Source organism: Tinamus guttatus, unplaced genomic scaffold, assembly GCF_059628265.1.
Source record: "Tinamus guttatus ecotype Peru unplaced genomic scaffold, ASM5962826v1 Tinamus_guttatus_pri_ptg000060l, whole genome shotgun sequence".
NCBI classification, from domain to species: domain Eukaryota; kingdom Metazoa; phylum Chordata; class Aves; order Tinamiformes; family Tinamidae; genus Tinamus; species Tinamus guttatus.
In genome coordinates, this window is record NW_028288594.1 from 10065811 (window position 1) to 10086138 (window position 20328).

A 20328-nucleotide genomic window follows, 5' to 3' on the forward strand; every position below is an offset into this window, starting at 1 on the left:
CCACATATATCACTCCAAGGAGGGTAGTCTGGGAGACCAGAAAAAGCAAAAACTACCTTATATACCCACATATGTTTTACACCAAGCAAGAATAACATAGGCTTTTCCCACAGCATTTCCCTACCCCAAGAGTTCATTTTTTATTAGAAAGAGAGTATAATAAGCATCCAAGGCTATGTTAAAAAAAAAAGCCATTTAGGGTATTAAATCCTCAGAGATTAAGGAGAATTCATAGCCTTCCAGTTTCTTACAAAAAAGCAAATTCTCAGCATTTTTGGAAGGCAATAAGGAGGAGATATATTGCCTCTGATGTACAACTATTTCTATTCATCTCTTTTTCTAGCTTCCTGGGCTGATGTAATCAATAATAGATTAATCTACCTACAGCTACCATATCAAGTATCTATTGATCTATTAACACCTATTAATAGAGATATAAGTTATTATAGCTATAATCTATTAATAGAGATATAAAGCGATAAAAAATTCTTTGCTATTCTTTGACTCTTCCCACTCCAGATTTCAGAAGTACCTTACATCAATTTAAATGCCCCGTATCTGCAGACTGGAAATTGTTACAAGACAATTACTGCTGTTAGCTATGGGCCCAAGCCAAACACTTGATTGCTGGAGAATCTAGACTTGAATCAGAATTTGGTGCTTGAACACAACTGTAAACATACTTGTATTGTATAGTGATTTGCAGCAGTGAGTTACTGTGTTGAAGCTGTAAGTGTATAACTGAAAAAGAGGAAAAATTCATGCTGCCATACATAGTTAATTTAACCTAGTACAAACTAACTGTACAATAGACATACATATCAGTTTAAATGAAAGTGAAAACCAAACTATTTACTTCCTAAGGTAAAAGATACAGACAAATCTATACATACAGAGTGAAGAAAAAATGAATCAATAATTGCATCATGGCATTTGCATTACCAGACGCGCTACTGAAACTGAAGTGAAGCAAAAAATCCAGATTTGGACATAAATGTTAAGAAGGTCTCCAAAGACTGTCCCAGGGTTCCACCTGGCCTCTAGCTGAAACCGTTAATATCTTATGGACATCATTTATTCTAGTAAACTGTCTTGCTCGTTTGCCTGCCCAGGCATACCAAAGACCTTTTAATGTGAGCTGCAGAGTGCTGACATCTCCTGTTGGAGTATCAGGATTTCAGCACGCTCAGCAATGCACAAGTTGGGGCTTACAGCTAGTTATAGTCAAGGACACACAAAGGAAAAGGTGTGTGCTGCCTTGCATTCAGAACACTGCAAACACGCTGTTTAGTCTTATAAGAGATTTAATTATACTCGAGGAATCTGTTTGCCAGAATCTTATGGTTAGCTGCCAAATAACGCCTAGCCTAAGCCGTGTGAAAGGACTGTCTCAGCAATATTGACCATTTATGGTGGTTGAATATCATTTTGGCTCAGAGGCTAATATGTCAACTGAGCTGAAGAGAATGCTGAACCGAGAAAGCCTCCACGTGAGCAACTTGGAGGGAGAAGCAGCAGACTCCACTAAAAGCTCTCAGAGCAAGACTCACATTCACACATATACAGAGTCAGACCTGTAAAAGAGCCTGGCCAGCTGAATTACAGGCTTTTGAGTTCTACCTCCCCACACATTTTCAATGTAAATAACTCCAACTGTTACCAGATCTTATGTTAACACTGCTGTCGACTCAAAGAATAACAGATTTTATAGGCAGAAAATTGATATTAGGACTTTCATCTCATCTGTCTTTCTTCCCCTGAAGATTTTCTTTGTCTCGGGCTAGAAGTGTCTGGGCAAAATTGTCTCTGCAAGTTTTTCAAAAATTCCAAACTTGATTTATACTGACATAAAAAATATGAGCCCTGTATCTACTTGAGGCATGTAGGGATACTTCCGCCTTTTTAAAGATATAAGGTTGGTATTTCATTTTGCAAACTTAGACCACGAGAACTAGATATTTAATGACCACACAAAGTTTTTTTAGACATCTACTTCCCATCTTTTCTTTTCTTTATTTTCTGTAGTTATCGTATGTTTCTGGAAAAGGAAGGCTAGGGGTTTAAACAGCCTTGGGAGATGCTTTCCATGAAGAAGTGGACCTGGATTATGTGTCTCCCCTTACTCAGAAAAAACCTTTAACCCAAGACTGACAATACCCTTAGTTAAAGTGCTTAAGGATATATTTAGGAGATTGAGCCTTCATCCAGCCTGGCAATTTCACTGTTTTACTGCAAGACTGCAAGCTAGTTCTCCAGTTCTCTGCTGCAGCTCCATGAATGCTCTGCCTTTCTTTCCTGAATCTTTCCCTCTGTATGGGATGTCATCAAATCGTCAGTGTTTTCACCTCTGATTTGTTTTCTCAGCTACTTCTGCAACCCCCAGTATTTGAAAAGGGATGTCACCCCAGAAATCTGACTGTCAAAAGGCTGACTACACCACTAAGACCCAGCATTTGTGAAAAAAACAGCCCTAATCTTAACTTTAAGTTCACAGGACAGAGATACAATGTAGTATCTTGTGATTCAATTAAGTTCACTGCAAATCCCTTGCAGTCAGCAGACTGAATTCCTCAGGGACAGTCTCACTGCAATTTTTTGCTGCCAAAGCGCTATTTGCTTTTGCCTTCAGAACTGTCTGCCTTACTAATGACTAACACTGTCTGCAAACTATTTGCATCAAGTGATTGCTCTTTTGTCACTGCCACAGACAGCAACTTGGTTGAAGGTTTGTGAGCACGTACATCTACCAAACGCATTTCTAAGGCAGCTTAGCTGGCCCACTGAATCAAAACAAAATGCTGAATACTAGATAAGCTGCTAGAAATTCATGCTGATGCACAATGTTACTGTAAGTACAATTATACCAGTCTGACATGGAGAACTGCCAAAAAGGGGCTTCATATATATTAAACAAACCTGGCTTAACTCTGCAGTGAAAATGTGTATATTGATTGCGAAGGTAGATTTTCATCTTCATAGGTGGATTTTAAATTAAATGCAATGCATCATCATGTGCAGATTTGGCAGAGAGCTTCCACCAGGAAGACTGTGGCAATGCAGACTGAACCACCACAGAAACATGCAGCGATCCAGGTTTCTAGCTGTGGGGAATGACTGAGCCTCTCCATGTTACCGGGGGGTAGTGAAAACACAGCCTGCCTTAGGTGGGAGCAGGTGGATGACCTGCTCAGCCTGGTGGTGGAGCTGAAGGAGGAAGTAGAAAGGCTGAGGGCCATCAGGGAATGTGAAAGAGAAACAGACTCGTGGAGCTGCATTCTGCAGTCTTCCCAGGAAAGCCACTCAGAGAACCCTCCAATTCAGTCTGTAAATCCAGTACCCTCTTGTCATAGGTCAGTGGGGGCAAAATTAACAGTATCAAGGGATGACCAACAATGGAAACAGGTTCCTACTCGAGGTAGCAGGAGAACCCTTGCACGGCCCGCCTCACCTCCACCAGTGACAACGTCCAACAGGCACGAGGCTCTGGAACTTGGGGATCAGGTAGAGGAGGTCATCAGCCAAGGCCCATCTAAGGGGCTGTCTACAGAGAGGCAGGCAGGCCCACACCCTGAGGCTGCTCCCCCTAAGGAGAAAAGGAGCACCCAGAAGAAGCAGCGGGTGATCGTTGTGGGTGACTCCCTGCTGTAGGGCACAGAGGCACCAATATGTAGACCAGACCCCTTATCCAGAGAGGTCTGCTGCTTGCCAGGGACTCTGATAAAGGATGTTACAGAAAGGCTCCCAAGGCTTGTCCAGGAGTCTGACTATTACCCCCGGTACTGTTTCACATGGACGCAAATGATGCCACAAGGAAACTGAGGGACATCAAGCGAGATTTCAGAGGCCTAGGGATGGCCATCAAAGGTATGGAAGCCCAGGTAGCGTTCTCCTCTATCCTACCAATGAGGGGAATGGATTCAAGGAGGAGAAGGCGGATATGGCAGATTAACAACTGGCTGCGCCGCTGGGCTTGGCAACAGGGTTTTGGCTTCTATGACCACGGGACTCTGTTTGATGATCACCAGCTAGTGGGGAATGATGGGAACCATCTCAGCAAGAGGGGCACATGTCTCTGCCAAAAGGCTGGCCAAATAAGGGTCAGCTTGACGGCAAGGATACAGTTGAAATTACAGGAATATAAAGAAAAAATGAAAGAATCAGCAGAATCATATTTTTCTGGGTGACAGCTGGTGTCAGAAAGAATCTCTAATACAGATAGTTTTGACCAAAGCCTCATTTGGCATGAGAAGCTTTTTTGGCACCTGCAATTTCTGAAGGAGTTTATAAGTGAAGCTAATTCTATAAGATAGTTTGATGGCTGACTTTTGGACTTCTAATTAGCTAATCCACATCAGCTGCTCTTGGAAATGGTCTTCAGGGTAACATCATGTCCATGCTTTTAAAATTGCTCAGGTGTATATTCAAATAACAGGTTTATACAAAACCTGTCATCAAAATACTATATGTATTTGACGACTTTCCCTTTTCTGGTGAAACCTACAGCATTGCAGATTTTGGCAAACCCTGCTGGGATAGCTCGCCCCTTGGCCAATGCAAGGCCATTTCTAAGACTGATGTTATTCTGTTTTCTGTCATTCTACTTATAATAGACTAAGGTGCATAGCTTTTGATCACTTCACAGTTGAGGACACCACCAGATTTAGGGTTTTTGTTGTTGGGCTTTTTTTCTTTTATTTTTAAATTAAACATTTGTGTCTGTCAGCATCTCATCTTTGTTTTTCATTTATCAGAAATATTAACATAATTCCTAGTATTTAACTTTTGCTCATTCTGCAAGCATGCATCCCTCGTTTGCATCCAAATTTGGTTCCCCTTTTACTAGAAATGGTTTATATCAAGAGGCTTTCTTTAGAGAATACCACTTATTTTGATGGCACAAATCCTATATCATTAAAAGCTTCCACACATGTTTTGCCTTTTGTCCCTCATTTTTGGTCTCTGGCCAGCATTGTGTTTCACGTTTGTGCTTGAAGTGCTGAAAAAAGGAAGATTTATTTGGAAAAAGGAAGAAAAAAAAAGAAGAAAAAGAAAGAAAACAGCTCAGTCCTGCAAGGAGTGCAGCTGTTAGTGACATGCAGAGTACTCAGCTGAAAGCATCAGGACACTCCTGAAAGCACTGGAACAGAGTTTCTCTGATGGCTAATATTAGCCTGGCTCACAACAGCTTACCTCTGACCTCTCAGCACAGTGACAAAAGACTTCTCCCTTTCATTTAATGCTCAGAACCAGTTCTGTAGCCACACAGTTCAAACAGGCTACTGGTCTGGAATGCCTTCTGGACATTTAACAAGGCTAGATTTGTATACTTTGGAAAGTCTCCTATAGTCCTCTGTATTTATGTTATGCTTGAAATACAGCAAAACACTTTCAAATAACTAGTGGCTTTGAAAAGCTGTCACAAATATTTCATCGCTTTAGATAATTAAGACATCACACTTTGCTTACCTTAGGCAGAAATATTTATCTCAGAGAAACAAAACTGCAGCCTCCCAGTTAAGGCTTCAAAGAGAGGCTGATTATAGCACCGATAACCTTCTTTAACAGATTAGTGGCCAAGAGAGGTCATTCAGATATAGAAAGAAAACAACTCACTACCTAAAGACAGCATCTCCCAAGACAGGACAGAAGCCTCCTACCTGAAAGCCTTTCTTCCACCTGGTTATGTTTTGTGGTTCCACTCACACTGGGCTGAGTAACAGGAGCAAAACGAACCGGTTTTCCAGAAAGCATCTCTCTTCACTAGTCCAATACACTGGTTACAGCAGGGACCCTGTCAGTCTTTCAGGTGACTCTAATCTGCTTGTCTGATGATCAATGAATGACTACAGTAATCGGATTACAAGAGTTACAGGCTTCCCAACATAGACACAGCTGGGAATGCTGCATTAAAAAAAAAAAAAAAGAGTGTGAACAGAAGATGGTGGGGGAAAAAGGGGAACAGATGTGAAGTGAGGAAAGTGCCCTGCTGGCAGGCAGGGAAAAAAGAGGTCAAGAGCCAATGAGTGGGAGCAGCAGCACTTGCTGGATAGCAGTTGCTCACTAAGGGAAGCAGTATGAGGTCTCCATTCACGAAAAAAATGTGCAGAAAACAAGCATCAGCAACACAGGCCTTGGTGGCTGCAGAGCAGCAGAGCTCCCAGGAGAGTGCTGGCTCCCTCTGCTTCTGCTGCTTTCACCACCCAGATTTTGTGCCCCCCTTCTCGAAGTCAGCCATGGGTGATGTTGTCTAGCAAGAGGAGATGGGAATATTAGAGGGCTCAGGAACTCCAGAGGATGAAACAAGAGCCTGCAGTGGGCCAGATATTTTTCTTGTCATTTACAGCTGCACAGAACTGCAACACAGAAGAACATTCTCCTGCAAGTCAGGCCTCATGTAACGAGGGGTCCATCTCAATACCACACCTAGAGAAACCTGGAAAATGGAAATAACTGCCCCTCTTACACACAGAATTTGTCTGTGAAGAACGCAAGTTTCCTGTAAACAATATTTACTTGTTGCAGCACAATATTACTGCACTCCTATTATCTGTTCCCTCCCCTTCCCCTTCTCTCTCCCCCTATACCCAGGAGTAATGCACCCATGTCTCAGTGTGGATGTTAGGTGGTTCAGTATCCCCTTAGCACATCTTCTACAGCTGAATCTCACTTCAGGTCTTTGTCAGTGATTAATGAACTGAGAGAGACAACCAAATACCATAAGGCTCAGGTATGACACAGCCCTGAAGAAAGTTGCTATGCCCAGAAGTTTGCCTTACTTTCCAACCATGTAATTATTTTAGTAAGTTACAGGCACTAACTGTCCTGTTTATATTGCCACAGCTACAGCACAGTAACTGGCACTTTTCACAGCTATGTCCAAGTCAATTAACCTGTCCTCATCTCAGCTTCCCACTCATAAAACTGTGTTTAAAATGTTCAGTAAAAAGCTGATTAATATTAATACTCACCCTCAGTATCTACAATTACCATCCTCACTATAAACATATTTCAGGTGACCTGAATGTTGCTTACATCTCCACATTACAGAGAAGTGATTTTTTTGTTAACAAAACACCTGGTTATTTAAAAATGATTTGTGTACTTATTTTTATATCACAACACAATCACAAACCGTACTATCAAATGGGAACATTAACCCAATTGCCCAGCTTGCACACACAAGCAGAGCAACAATGCAATGTGCAAATATTTAAAAACTTACAAAAACTACTCATAGCAGCCCCACTGCCTCCCAAACCCCAGTTTGCCTGTGTGAAGATGTTAAAAGAATTGGAGAGTGACAAATTACATCATGTCAGGAACAGGAAGGTCTGCACTGATCTTGAATATCTGGATTATGCTGCTCACCAGCTGGATTTTCTGCATTAGACTAATTAATCTAGCATTTTAGCCAGTGTACCCACTCACCAGAGCTACCTTTTCTAACTTGAGCAGCAAAAGTGCTCGTGGTGAAGAGGTTTGCAAGGCCAGTTTCACAGAGCGGTGCTGCTCACTCTCAGGAGTCCTGCTCTGCCTGTGTTCCAGCTGTGACACGGCTGTCACGGGGGAGGCAGACAGATTCAGTCTGGTCTACTTAGTCTTTTTACAAGGTCAAAATTAACTTCATCTTGATTAACTTGATAGTTACACCACAGACTACCTCAATAGGCAGACCTACGCCAATTTACCAAGTCTGCCTTTACCTTAATGATTTGAAAACTAAATTTTCTTATTTTAAAAAAGCAGAAGAATCATTAGGTTAAAATTGTTAATCTTTTTAAGACCACTACATTTTTATGCCTCGTCTCTAAAAAGTGTGGGACTGTTTTAATGAAACCAAAAACCTCCTACGAACAGCTAAGTTATGATAGCAAGGAAGGACTGAGGTTGTTCAGCATCAGGCAGATTTTATCCCTGTTTTATAATAAGGAAGTAAAAGCCAACTAGAAATGAATTCCAGACTGCTGACTTGGAAGGAGTGCTGTGCCATGACAGTGCTAGCTAGTTATCCTGGGCACGATGCAGAGCACTGGAAAAATCTCCCACTGCGTTTAACAGGACTAGAATCAATCTCCAATTAGGGGGCAAAGGGCTGTTGAAATGCTGTTTCCTAAATTAATACCACAATACAGAATTTCCTTGGACAAACCAAAGTAAGGTATCTTGTGAAGGATAGACAAAGAAAGCACAAAACATCAGGAAGAAATAATATGTCACCTGATAATACCTGCACCATCCTGGCATGCTTAAGTATGATTTTGTACTATAATTCATACATGACACTTCCTTTTTTTATTTCTTTTAAACTGCCACTGAGCATCCTTGCTGCATGGTATGGGATTTCTCAGAGTTATCTGAAAGTTTAACTTAATTTAGGAAGTATTTTTATTCTTTATTTAAAAAACAAAACTAAGCTTTACAGTGAAGACAGACAATTCATTCCAGGTAATGTTTCCCCACTAATCACAACAGATGAGTCCCTCCATAAGACCAGTGAAGTCTCACAATAGCAAAGCCAAAAATGGCAACGCAAAGCTAAATTCGGCGCCAGACTAAAAGATCTGTCCAAGGACCACAGCAGCAAGTTAACAAAAAGCTGAATTCAGACATTACTCTGATACTGAAAATAAGCCTGGAACATTTGTTCCTTCTCAGATAAAATATAAATTACCTTTAAGGTAAAAAGGAAAATATTCTTTAATGATGAATGAACAGAGGGCTGTATGAAATCTGGAAATCTTAAATTATCTGGGAGACAAAAAAGAACTGGGAAGAGTTGGGTTACAATTCAGAAACAGTTTCTGCAGACTTTATCCCCAAAATCAGTGTCTGGTCTGGAGAGGATTTATGAAGTTTTCTCTTTTCCTGCACAAACACTGATTTCCTCCTGTAATCTGTCTGCAAAGCCAAGCATTTAGAGAGGCCTTAACAGCAGCTTCAGGCCTCAGAAAACCCTAATGCCAGTAAGTGTTTGCTAGAGGGTCTGATGGAAAAATATATGTAAAAAGATAAGAGATTTGGAAATCACGATTTTAAATTTGGTACTATTTTTGTCAGGCAAATCCACATTGATCTGAGACTTGGGGAAAGTTCCCGTAATCCTCATAGCAACAGAGACATAATGAGTTTTAGAGAGGAAGTGGGGAGGAGAGCTAAAGCTGTAGAAATGCTAAACACATGGCTTTTCAGCCTGTCACGCGTGTTCTTAATTTTACTCCTGTTCTCCCCCCATCCTTCATGACTCCCAGAAAACACAATCAGAAGTGGAAGAGAGGAACTAACTCCCCATGGTAAAGGAGTGCAGCTTTCCAACTCCAGACTAGCTGAAATACAGGAGGAATAGAACTCAGTGCAGCAGTGACTATGTAGCCTGAAAGAGTCCAGCAGAGAAAAAAAAAGAGGGGTGGAAAAGCTAGGTCACTGGTATTCCCACGTTCGTGCTGTGTGTCAGCCCTGAAATAACTCAGCAACGGTTAGTAAGAGAGGGGCTGTCCTTTTGGCTTTTGTGCCTGAATGAAAAATCAGCAGGTCCCATGTCAAAGATAACTCCCTTGAGGTGGATCTCTGTCGACTGGTCCTTAGCTAATGCAGATGAAATTATAAATGACAACTTTGAGAACAGATTAATTTTAGGCTTATTTTAAGTCCATGTTTTCCTACCTCATGCTCCCCCCCTTTTTTTTTTTTTTTTTTTTTCTCTTCTGGTAACTGTATTTATTTCCAATTCTGCAATCAAGAAATTAACTCCTAGGCTTACTGCAATTACTTTGTTTTCATCTTAAGCTCATCTAGGGTTTTAAGTGGATTCACATAGACAGAATAGGGGCAGGCATATTACTGCATATCATAAGCTGATATAATTGGCACGAATTACCATAGGGTAAGATATTCACCTTTGACAGTGACTTGAGCACTGCAAGATGCCCGTCCTGTGTTGTTTTCAGCCAGACAGGTATAAATACCATCATCTTCTGGTAAGGCATCTTGGACAGTCAGTTTTGCAACACCATCTTCAAAAGTGCTATGGGCATATTGGATTGGCTGGTCTGTAGACAGAAAGGAAGAAAATTGTCTTAATACCCCAAGAACACATTTTGAAAGCATTTCTTGCTTTCAGGAAAATCAAGCCACCCAACACCAGTCAGCATGCTAGAGCCCAGAGCCAAATCCTGCTCTATGGTGCACGGCCACTACTCTCTAGTGACTTCAGACATCACCAGCCCAAGTTCAAGGCAAAATACAGTCCTCAGACAAATCTCACCATCAGGTTTACTGGGTGCTACATTGATTAAGAGAAAGGTTTGGTTTTTTTATTTTGAACAAGTTCACTTTCAAGAAAAGAGACATCCTGTATTTGTTCAGCCAATACTTACTTGGAAACTAGACATTAACGTTACTGCCCAGATGTGCAAAACCTGTCAGTGTTTGGAGAATTGATGGCTGACATTCCAAGACACACAGCAAAATCTATGATAGACTGCAAGACTCATTTACACAGGCAGGCAGCCTGCACTATAGTATGTATAGTCTGGTCATGGACAGCTACAGTCTAGTCCATAGTAAAAAGCATGAGTACTAAAGAAGCTCATTTTTAAAAAATGGTTCTTTGAACTGGTATGGAACATGCTTAAATGTTAGCATGGACTCACTAAAGTTGCTTTGCCATTTTTTCAGAAACTATCATCAATCTCAGCCTTACTTTCTCAAATGCTTCTGCAATCTGTTTTCCTAATATTAAATAGTTTCCACTACTGACTCATCATTGGTTGCTTTCCCAGTGTATGCAATGCTTAGGAGAGCCTGATATCTGCATATAAACAGCAAGCTGGAAAGAGAAATTAGGTTCATCTGAGAAAAGAGAGTGAAATTGAGGAAAAAATGTGCAAGACTGAATCAAAGCCATCAGTCAGTGAGGAAACCATGGTTGAAATGAAAGATTAAAAACTGGTTTCATTGCCAGAATCATTTTAAAAGTTTAAGAGAAAAGCACTGGGCTTTCTAAGAACAAGCTTTGCGCTACCAGCAGGATAAATCAAATGATGCCACATATTTTTCTCTCAGTTACAGTTTCCAACACTAGCAAAATCAGTAAGCAGTTATTCGCTACACACTAAGTATGAAGTTTCATTCTGAAATACTTACATGTGCTAAAATCAAAATGATTCACTAATTATATACACTATAAAATGCCTGGCTGGATGATCTTGGTCCCTTACCTGTCTTATAAGCCATCTGTTTATAAAGTTAACAAATTTTCTACCACATGAAAATACTTGAACAAACATTTAATCAACTACAGTTTAATCAGGAGGCATCAATTTCAGAATAAACTTCTCTAGTTTCTTCATGGATCACATGTTCTTATTCCTGGTTCCTTTAAGCCCCCTTTCACTCTGTTATGCAGGGGCTGTTGTGCATATTGGGTCCATTTTTTTTTTATTTTAGCATGTAGGATACCAGTAAATCCAATACGTGCATATAGAACTGAAGCCCAAGTAGACAAATTATTCTGGTACGGGGCATGGGGTACTGCACTGACCTCCAGGTCTGACTGTGGAGACCCTAACCTGATAAGGATCCTGGCTGGGGTTCTGACATTGAGGCTATAAACTGTGCCTAATAGTGCCACAGTGATGATAACATGGCAGCATTACATGTTCAGGATAAAAGCTGCATCAAACAAAAGGACAATGTATTTTTATTTCTATCATGAATAAGCAAATGAATAAGGGAAGCATTCTATGTGAAAATAAAAAAAGAAGTGTGGTCTCCTTCACCATGCCCTCCTACCAAAATTTGCTGGGGCATTCTCTTTTTTCTCTGTGTGTCCCAACCAAACCTGGACTTTCATTTTTATTTTTAGCAATATTTACATATTCACTATTCTTTTTTTTATCAGACTCCCAAAACCAAACAAAAATATATCTGCCTGGAGGGATAACCTACAGCCAGATTATGTTCATTGTACCTACATTTTGATCTAATAAAAGCTCTCTCGGTAGTGAAATGTTCCCTTCTCTAGAGGTAGAACAGTCAAGTACCCGTGACAGTTTGGCAGCAGAAACAATAACAAAAAATACCATACTGCTGGCATGCTATGCCAGAAGAAAGCAAATTTTCCCCTGGACAATTTATTACAAGCTTTCTGGACAGACCAGAAAGCTATCCTAAACGAAAACACTTCTCAGGGAACTGCTCTGCTAAAGTTGGGGACATACTGCTTTCTAAATTCAGCAGAAAGAGCTTCAATGGGACTTAGGAGAAAAAGTAGAGCAGTATGAAAAGGCATGTTCAGTTACATGAAGATATTCAAAAAGAAGTGACATTGGCCTTATTCCTGCATATTAAGCAGAAACTACCAGTAAAATACTTAAAGGAGCTTAAGTAGATTGGAGTTACACAGTCAAGCATTGTCACAGACAGGATGAATAGAAAGTTCTTCTTTACATAGCCTTCTTGAGGTCAGAATTAAGACACAAGAACTATAGTTCTAGGGGATTTGCCAGTAAATAGGTGCAAATTTAGAGAGAAACTTAAAATAGAGGTCTGGAAAACAGATTAGCAAACAGGTTAATATAGTTGGAGTGTGATCCAACTTGCATCAGGTTAATATACTTGGAGTGTGATCCAACTTTGCATCATTCTATCTTACTATCATCTAGAAAGAGGCAAACGCAAGAGCAAGAGCAATGAAAAGTGACCCCAGTAGCAAAAAGTATAAGAAAAAGGAATTGAAAGTGGTGAAGTTTCAGAGAAGAGTGAGAGCTAGAAAAAAAGTTTAGTTAGGTAGCTCTCATTTGTGCAAGCTGGATGAACCAACTCCCTGTCCTCACAGGTGCTAACGTGTGCTTATGGACAACACACAGTTACATCATCTACTTTTTGGCTTGGTTAACTTGAAACAGAGGCCAGTTTGTACAATGGCTTGGAAAACCTTTTAAATTTGTATGGAGTCAGAGCTGATAAAAAAAGCCGAGAGGTGCCATCATACAGGAAGCTTTTATAGGTCTTTTAGGTCTCAGCTGTTGTGGCTTCTTTAGGATCACAGGAGGCAGACTGGACAATGTGCAGACTTCAGTAGCACGGGATGGCAAGTCTAAGATGAAGACCATTCTGCTTTTTTTTTTTTCCCCATTTCGGGGTTTGAAAGCAGCTTTTTGCTCATGTTTCTTACAATTCGATAACTTGGTCTTTACATTCTTCGCCTCATCCAGTACGCACATACTTTTCTCATTAATTCTTTTGGACTTAAGACAGCCAGAACTTTCTGCTATAACTACAAAGAACAAAGGGGAAATCTTCAAACACTCTGAAGGATATTCTCACACAGATGGCAAATTTTCATTAAAGCAATAAAATCAGTGAAAGTTAGAATTAGTGAAGACTTAATCCTGGTCAATCAAGAAAGTATCTGAATGAGAAATCTCACTCAAATAAGGAAAAAATAGAAACTGCTCTCAAAGAGACAACATCCATTATTTAAAGATATTTTATCTTGAAATAGTTCTAGACTACACAATATCTTACAAAGATTACTTCATTAATACAGTTAAAGGGTTGTTTGCACAGTGTTCTGCAAGCAGCTGCACCCTGAAAAACTGCTGCACAGGTCAGTGTGAACTCTATGGCATGATTTGGTGAATCTAGCTCGTTGTTATTACAATTTTAAAGACAATTTGAAATTTTCTTGTCTACTTTATGCATCCTGTCCCATATATAAATCTTATTACTACCTAGTTCTGTAAAAGTGACATACTGTGAGCAAAAATGCAACTGCTATTAGTACTTTTTTTTTTTTCCTATGGGGCAACCTACTAGTTATAAACATTAACTCAAGTATGTCCAAGCATGGAAAGCAGATTCTAACACACATTTTTGACAATAATTTTTTCACTGCCTGACTTGAATTATATATTGTGAATGTACTCTTTTCTTCATATGACGAGTTGATAAAAGACTCCATCATGTTATTTCACAAAGAGCATTGTTATGTCTGCTTGGAGTGGTATTTCAGAACCAGAAATACAAATTTCTCCTTTATTTGGTTATGGATAGAAATACAGCAGTACATAGTATCTAGTTAGCTGGCAGACAGGAAAGAAATGTTTGCATTCAAATGGATATCACAGTAGCCAGTTTGATCCTTAAGTAAAATTATGACCACTGGTATGTACATGGATTTATCAGCCTTACACTACTGTTTATAATTCATTAAAGTCCAAATCCAAATGGTATATAAATAGTTATGTATCACAATCAGATGCAAGACTGAAAAGCACTGAAATACAGTAGTCTGCTCTAGGAGTCTGGGATGAAAGTAATGTGTTTATATCTTTGGAATAATAAATTATGTCCCTAACTTTATTATTATGATAATTTTTTTGCTTCTGTTGCTCAAAATTTTCACTGCCTTTTGATTTAAGAGTTAATGCAGTGGCTTTCACCTACAGCACTCTAAACAAAAGTCCAGCCACCTGAAAATTTGCTTACTCTTCCTTGTACTATTGATCTAGCTGCAGTTAGGAGCTTGGATACCATGAGGACCTGACTATACCTGAACAGGCACAGCGCAGGATTCAGACAGGATTAATAATAAGAAGAGAAAAGTTAACTCAGAACAAGCACACAGCAAAATGACAAGAGGGAACAGTACCTAGTGGAGGCTTACAGAAACCAGTCATTTATTGATCCCTAAGCTGCATGTTTCTAGGAAACACTGGTTTCCCAAATAGCAAAGCTGAAAATGGTTATTTCCATGGAGACACTATGCCTAGGTGTAACACAGTGGCACTGCACTTCATTTGAAAAGCAGAAGGCAGACGTCATTTGAGACATGAACATGGTGGTTTAAGGCAACTGGATATACCTACATCAAATGACTCAGAGCACCCTTTGTGGGAGGGGGTGCCTTTGGAGTACAAATCAGAAATAGCAGACCCAATGGGTAGGAGTTGCTCCTTCTGAACTGCAAGATACAATTCTTATACAGCAAAACAGTGCTTCTGTTCCAGCCTGCAGAGAGGGAACTGAAATGTAGCCTTCAGTGAGAGAGAAGTAAATGATTTCCAATGGAAGGAGGTCAGAATTTTATTCACATGTGTTTCATGCTGGCATTTCTATTCCAGACATAAAACTATTGGGAAGGAGAAAAGGCCAGGCGGCGGGAACATACCAATCTCAAGGTCATGGTTTATTTGACCTGACACCTTTCTGAATTATCCCATTTTCTCTGAATGGTTTAAAAAGAAACAGAGATCATATGCAAATAATTCATTTTAAAACAATCCTGGAGGAAACCGCTTGATGGCAAAGTCTATTCTTTGTCTTTAAATCACGCACACAAAGATAGATGGCTTGGGAGAGCCTGCAAAAAATCAACTGCACTTCAGAAGTAACAGACCTGATCAAGGGTTAAGCTGAATAAATCCATCTAGTGTTTAGTAGCTCTAAATGGAAAGAGCTCTTAGTTCAAATGTGCCAGGCCCTGGATCTCCAAGATCATCTGGATTCTAAGCAAAACACTGATGTTTGGGCCCAACTTCAATAGTAGGAGGGAACTGTAAAGGAAACTTTCATGTTTGTTTAATCAGGGCAGGATAGAAGATTATAGATCCTGATAAAAGTGATGAATGTTTTACTTGCTTATATATATATTTTTTAGACAGCTATGGACAAACATTCCAGTTCAGCCTTAAAATCTCAAGGAACATCTTTCCAGTAGGGAAGTAACCTGAAAAACTGATATTAAGCAGAAAGTGAAAATGCCATTCTGGTTTAAATGTCTCTAATAACTGAGAGGCTCAGAGGGGGGGAAAAAAAAGGCAACTGAAATTTAAATGTTTGTGGATCTTCTTCACTCTTAATTAAGGAATTCTTAACTCTTAATTCTTTCTGTTCTTTCCGTAAGGAAAGAAAAACACTTGTATACTAAGAGCAGTATATATTGCTGTTCTGTGTAAACTTCGATTTCCTTCTCATTGGAGAAATGTGGATCATTTGTGAAGGAAGAATATAGTAACTCAACAATCCACAGAGATAGAACAGACAAAAGCAACATAAATGTGTAAAATATTTGGAGGTTAATCATGGTAGGTCCAGGTCTGCAGCAGGATCAGAAGCATATGGCCCTCCCTGAGTGTTCTGCCTTATTAGATTTTGGATATGTACTAGCTAAAAACAATTATGACCTACCCAGGTGACTGAAGAGTGGAACCAAGCACACAATTTGTTCCAAGCTTCAAGAATGAGACTACACTTATTTTTCTTATAGATTATCTTTCCTGCAGCACAGTGATGCTTATCCATTACCCTCTTTGCTAGTAGCAAAGAAGGTGTAGTTGCACCATATTTAGCATGTAGTAGCAACACAGATTTTGTCCCACTGTGATGAAAAGCTGCATTTAACAAAACCCAAGAAACACCACCTGCATACAAACTTATCATCAGAGTCCCCCTCCTGGACATACTGGAAAACTGCAGTAAGATAGAAAACTACTGAAGGGAAACATTCTTCCTGCATAAGGTTTGTTTAAAAAAAAAAAAAATCCAGTATTCTAACAAATAATATATTATGGTGGGCTAGAGAACTTTCTGCAGAACTCACAGTCTTACTGTGTACTGATCAGAGTGGCATTTGAAACTGGCCAAAAGTGGATGTATACATGTATTTCTGCAGGCAAGGGAATTCCTTACCATTGAGAAGCCATGTGATCTGAGGCACAGGCACTCCTCCTACACAGCACTGCAGCACAAAGTCTTGTCCTTCACTCACGGTGCATCCTTTCAAGACACTGGAAAAACATGGAGCAACCTCTTCAACTTTAGGCCCTTTAAAACCAAAAGGAAAACAGTTCCTTTACCCAGATTGACAAAATTACCTTCACTACTTAGCAACTTTTTCTAGGTGTGCTAAGATGACATGCCTGGGATAACAAATTAGACCCATGCAAGCAAGCAAAAAATCAAGATCACAATGAAACATTTTATTGGAAAATAAAAATCATTTTAAGCAACAGACTTGCCTAAAGAACTTGTTCTCGAATAATCTACAAGGCAGGATTTCTTGCCTTCAAGCTTGTCTTAGGTTGTTGTTTTCTACCCTAAAATCCACTATTTGCAAACACTAGTAGAGAATGCAATATATTGCCAGAGAGCTTAGTGCAAAGGGAAGCATAATTACTCTTTCTTCTTGTCTGTCTTATTTGTCCCTCTGTCCAATTTCCCCCGGCTGGCAGTAAAATATAGGGTAAACTGAGGAAGCTGTTTTGAGATCTCTCAGGAGGCAAAAAGTATGCTGCAGAAGTGTCTTGAGCACCCTGCTTTAACCTCACACACTGCAAATAAAGAACTGTTACATAAACACGATCATACTTCCAGGACAAAAGCTAAAACCAAGTGAAAAGACTGGAATTGTGGAGAGGATTTGCTAAGAGGTCAGCAAGTCTTTCAGTCAGATCAGGAAGACAGTGCAAGCTCAAAACAATTTGTCCCTGGGAGCTGTACTTGAATTTGGCAGTGTGCAATTCTCATTCCTTCTCTTTTCAAATTCGCTTCATTGCACAGGATTGGTTTGTGCTTGCAACACGTTTCGGATATGCAGTGTCCCCTGGAAGTGCTAAGCAACCCCAGAACTACATGCGGAATAAAACAAACAAAAAAAAACCCTTTTGCAATGCGTGTCAATACAATTATTTTTAGAAAAGTCCAAGGGAGAACAGGTCCTCCCTGTGTACAGAATGTGAGATGCTAAGCAACAGGCAGGAGCAGAACAGGCACTGATGAAGAATGTGGCTTGCCAGCTTTCCTGTACTGCACTAGTGGCAGAGGTAGGAATCAGAATCAACCTGCACTGAGAAGTTCTCACAGGAATTTTGCACTCTTTTGACAGCTTAGAGAAGCCCAGCCACAGTTTTCAAAGCGCAGATGGGCTCACAAGAGCTTACTTACTTTTGACAGTTAACAACCAGCTGGTGGAAGTGCGGCCTTTGGGGTTAAAAGCTACACAGCTGTAAGATCCACTATCCCCCAAACAGGCTTTCTTTAATAGCAAGCAATGAATTCCATCTTCTTCATATATTTGGACTCCTTCTCCAGGTTTAATAGGTACACCCTCTTTGAACCACTCCACATCTGGTTTTGGTTTCCCTGAAACTAGACAACCAGGTACTTGAAATTTTATGAATAGGTATCCTCACTGTAATTCCATTATTTACTTTTGCGCAAATTACACATACTTTACACAGGCATAATAAAAACTTTAATGAGTAAATAATATCCATAATTATGTTCAAACAGAGGGTTTGATATTTCTGATTTTCCAAAATTACTCCCCTGTCCAGTTTTTAAAATAACAAGTATTTGGCAGTTTGGCAGCTTGAAAAGCTCCCAGCACTTTCTAATTCATGGCACCTGCAGCCAGAACAGTTATTGTAGCACTGTTCATGGTTTTCTTCTAGACCAGGGTCTAGGATGAAGGCAAAGGAGGCAGCTTCCTAGGACAGGGAACTGCCAGGAAGCAGAAACAAAGCAGCTTTGCCTTCACTGCCGGCTTTGTCAGTGTCAGAGGTCTGGAAAATCAGATGAGGAACCAACAGCCTGGCAAGTAGAGATCTTCTTATGGTCACTGTAGCATTTCCATTAACCTTGCCCGTTGCAACCACGAAGCAAAGGTGCACGTGAAGACAAACCTGGGCAACCACTGGGGAGGATTCTCAGGGAAGAGATTTTCTTGGACCAAACTGGTTATTAAAGGGAGTTAGGGAGATTTCACTGGAGCTTCCCTACAGATACTATGCGTGACTTTCCTCAAACAACTCAAGAGGCTGTGCTTTGGATCTGAGGCCAAATGAAAAAAACATTAATTGATTTCAATAAGCACATGAATAATCACCTTGAATTCTGCAGAACAGGGACTAAATTTCCCTACCTAAAAGAACTATGAATTCATTACACTTTGCAAGATTTTTCGGATGTTCTGACAGAAAGTGAGGGAAAAATTCTTAACTGAACTATTCAGAAGATTCCAGAATCTTCTCTGGGTTGCGATATAAATTGTACCCTTTTTCCCATGGCAAGAACCACAGAGAAAGGAAATCAATTAGCACAGTTTTGTTGTGATTTTTTTCTCCATAGACATAAAAAATAAAATTTCTCTTTCACTTGTGGGAACAATTTTAATTGCAAATGCTCTTAAAAAAACATAAAAATGCTTCAAAAATATTTTTACTAAAATAGCGATAAACAAAATGAAGTGTTCCAAATCTACTCCCTGATTCAAGGTTACCAGCAAAATGCAGCCCTCGTTAATCTTTTGAGAGGTTAAAACACAGTCAGATTCTGAAGAACAAATTTTGAACCACTTTTTAAACTCTGGCTTTTCCATTTAAACTGTTAGAAGCACTCAGATCAATATTGGATTGACCAAATGTAAGGTGTAACCTTTCAACCTTTTACCTTTGCTCTTGAATTTAATCTCCTGTCCTTCCGATGTCTCCAGGCTCTGCGGACGGCTCTCAAACTGAGGAGGAATTCCCTGAGGCTCCCTCTTCTCCTCTGTTACAGCTTTCCGAACTCCAGCTCTGTTTTCTGCTTCTCTGCTCCTTGCACTGACTTGTCCTGTCAGAAGTGGAGTTTGTTGAGCTGTCATCATGGGCTGCACAGCCCTTTTCCTGTCTTCACCTGGTCTTACAGAGGTGGCCTGGGGTTCTGCCTTTGGATCAGATTGCAATTTAATGGTTTGCAGTGTGATGGTGCTTGAAGTTTTCTGCAGCACCTGAGATCCCCTTGTTCCTCCTTTAACTTCTTGAGGTACTACACTGACTTCTTGGTGCTGTCCTTCCTTAATGTCTTTGACTTCTTTGGAAGAGATGTAAAAGGTCTCTTTCTTTGCTGACACTCTATCTTTGGTTTCAATCACATCAGCACTGCTCGTTTTCAACTGTTTAGCAATCCCATTGCTAGTTACCTGTTTGAATTCTGAATTTTCAGCAGCTTTAGCAGGAAGTGTTGTTGGTTTTGATGGTATGCTGAAGGAAAATGATAATTTTACAGAAGTACTGTATAAAGACTAATCATTATTATCAGCAATGATACAAACAAATGTCAAAACACTTAATGGGATGGTGAACTAGTCTTCTTTTTTAAGTAATGAAAGGGGCAGAACTAATCTGGTGAAGCCAGTACATGGGGATTTTTGGCCATAGGGCAGGACAATGTAAATATGTACTTCTGAAATCCCATCCAGGGCATGCTGGAATAGATTAAGCATCCTGAAGACTCTAAATTATAAAGATATCTTACACAGACAGGTTAGAACATCTCATTCCTGTG

General features: G+C 39.9%; 1 protein-coding gene across 1 annotated transcript in view; it reads right to left on the bottom strand.

Annotated features, from left to right (window-relative positions):
- MYLK (myosin light chain kinase) overlaps positions 1–20328 on the bottom strand; it is a 181923-nt gene that overhangs the window by 81682 nt on the left and 79913 nt on the right. The window contains exons 8-11 of the mRNA XM_088519567.1: positions 19453–20024; positions 17947–18150; positions 16693–16827; positions 9894–10046 (exon numbers count right to left, since the gene is read on the bottom strand). Of these exons, the coding sequence (XP_088375693.1) occupies positions 9894–10046; positions 16693–16827; positions 17947–18150; positions 19453–20024 (1064 nt within the window). The remainder of the gene's footprint in view (positions 1–9893; positions 10047–16692; positions 16828–17946; positions 18151–19452; positions 20025–20328) is intronic.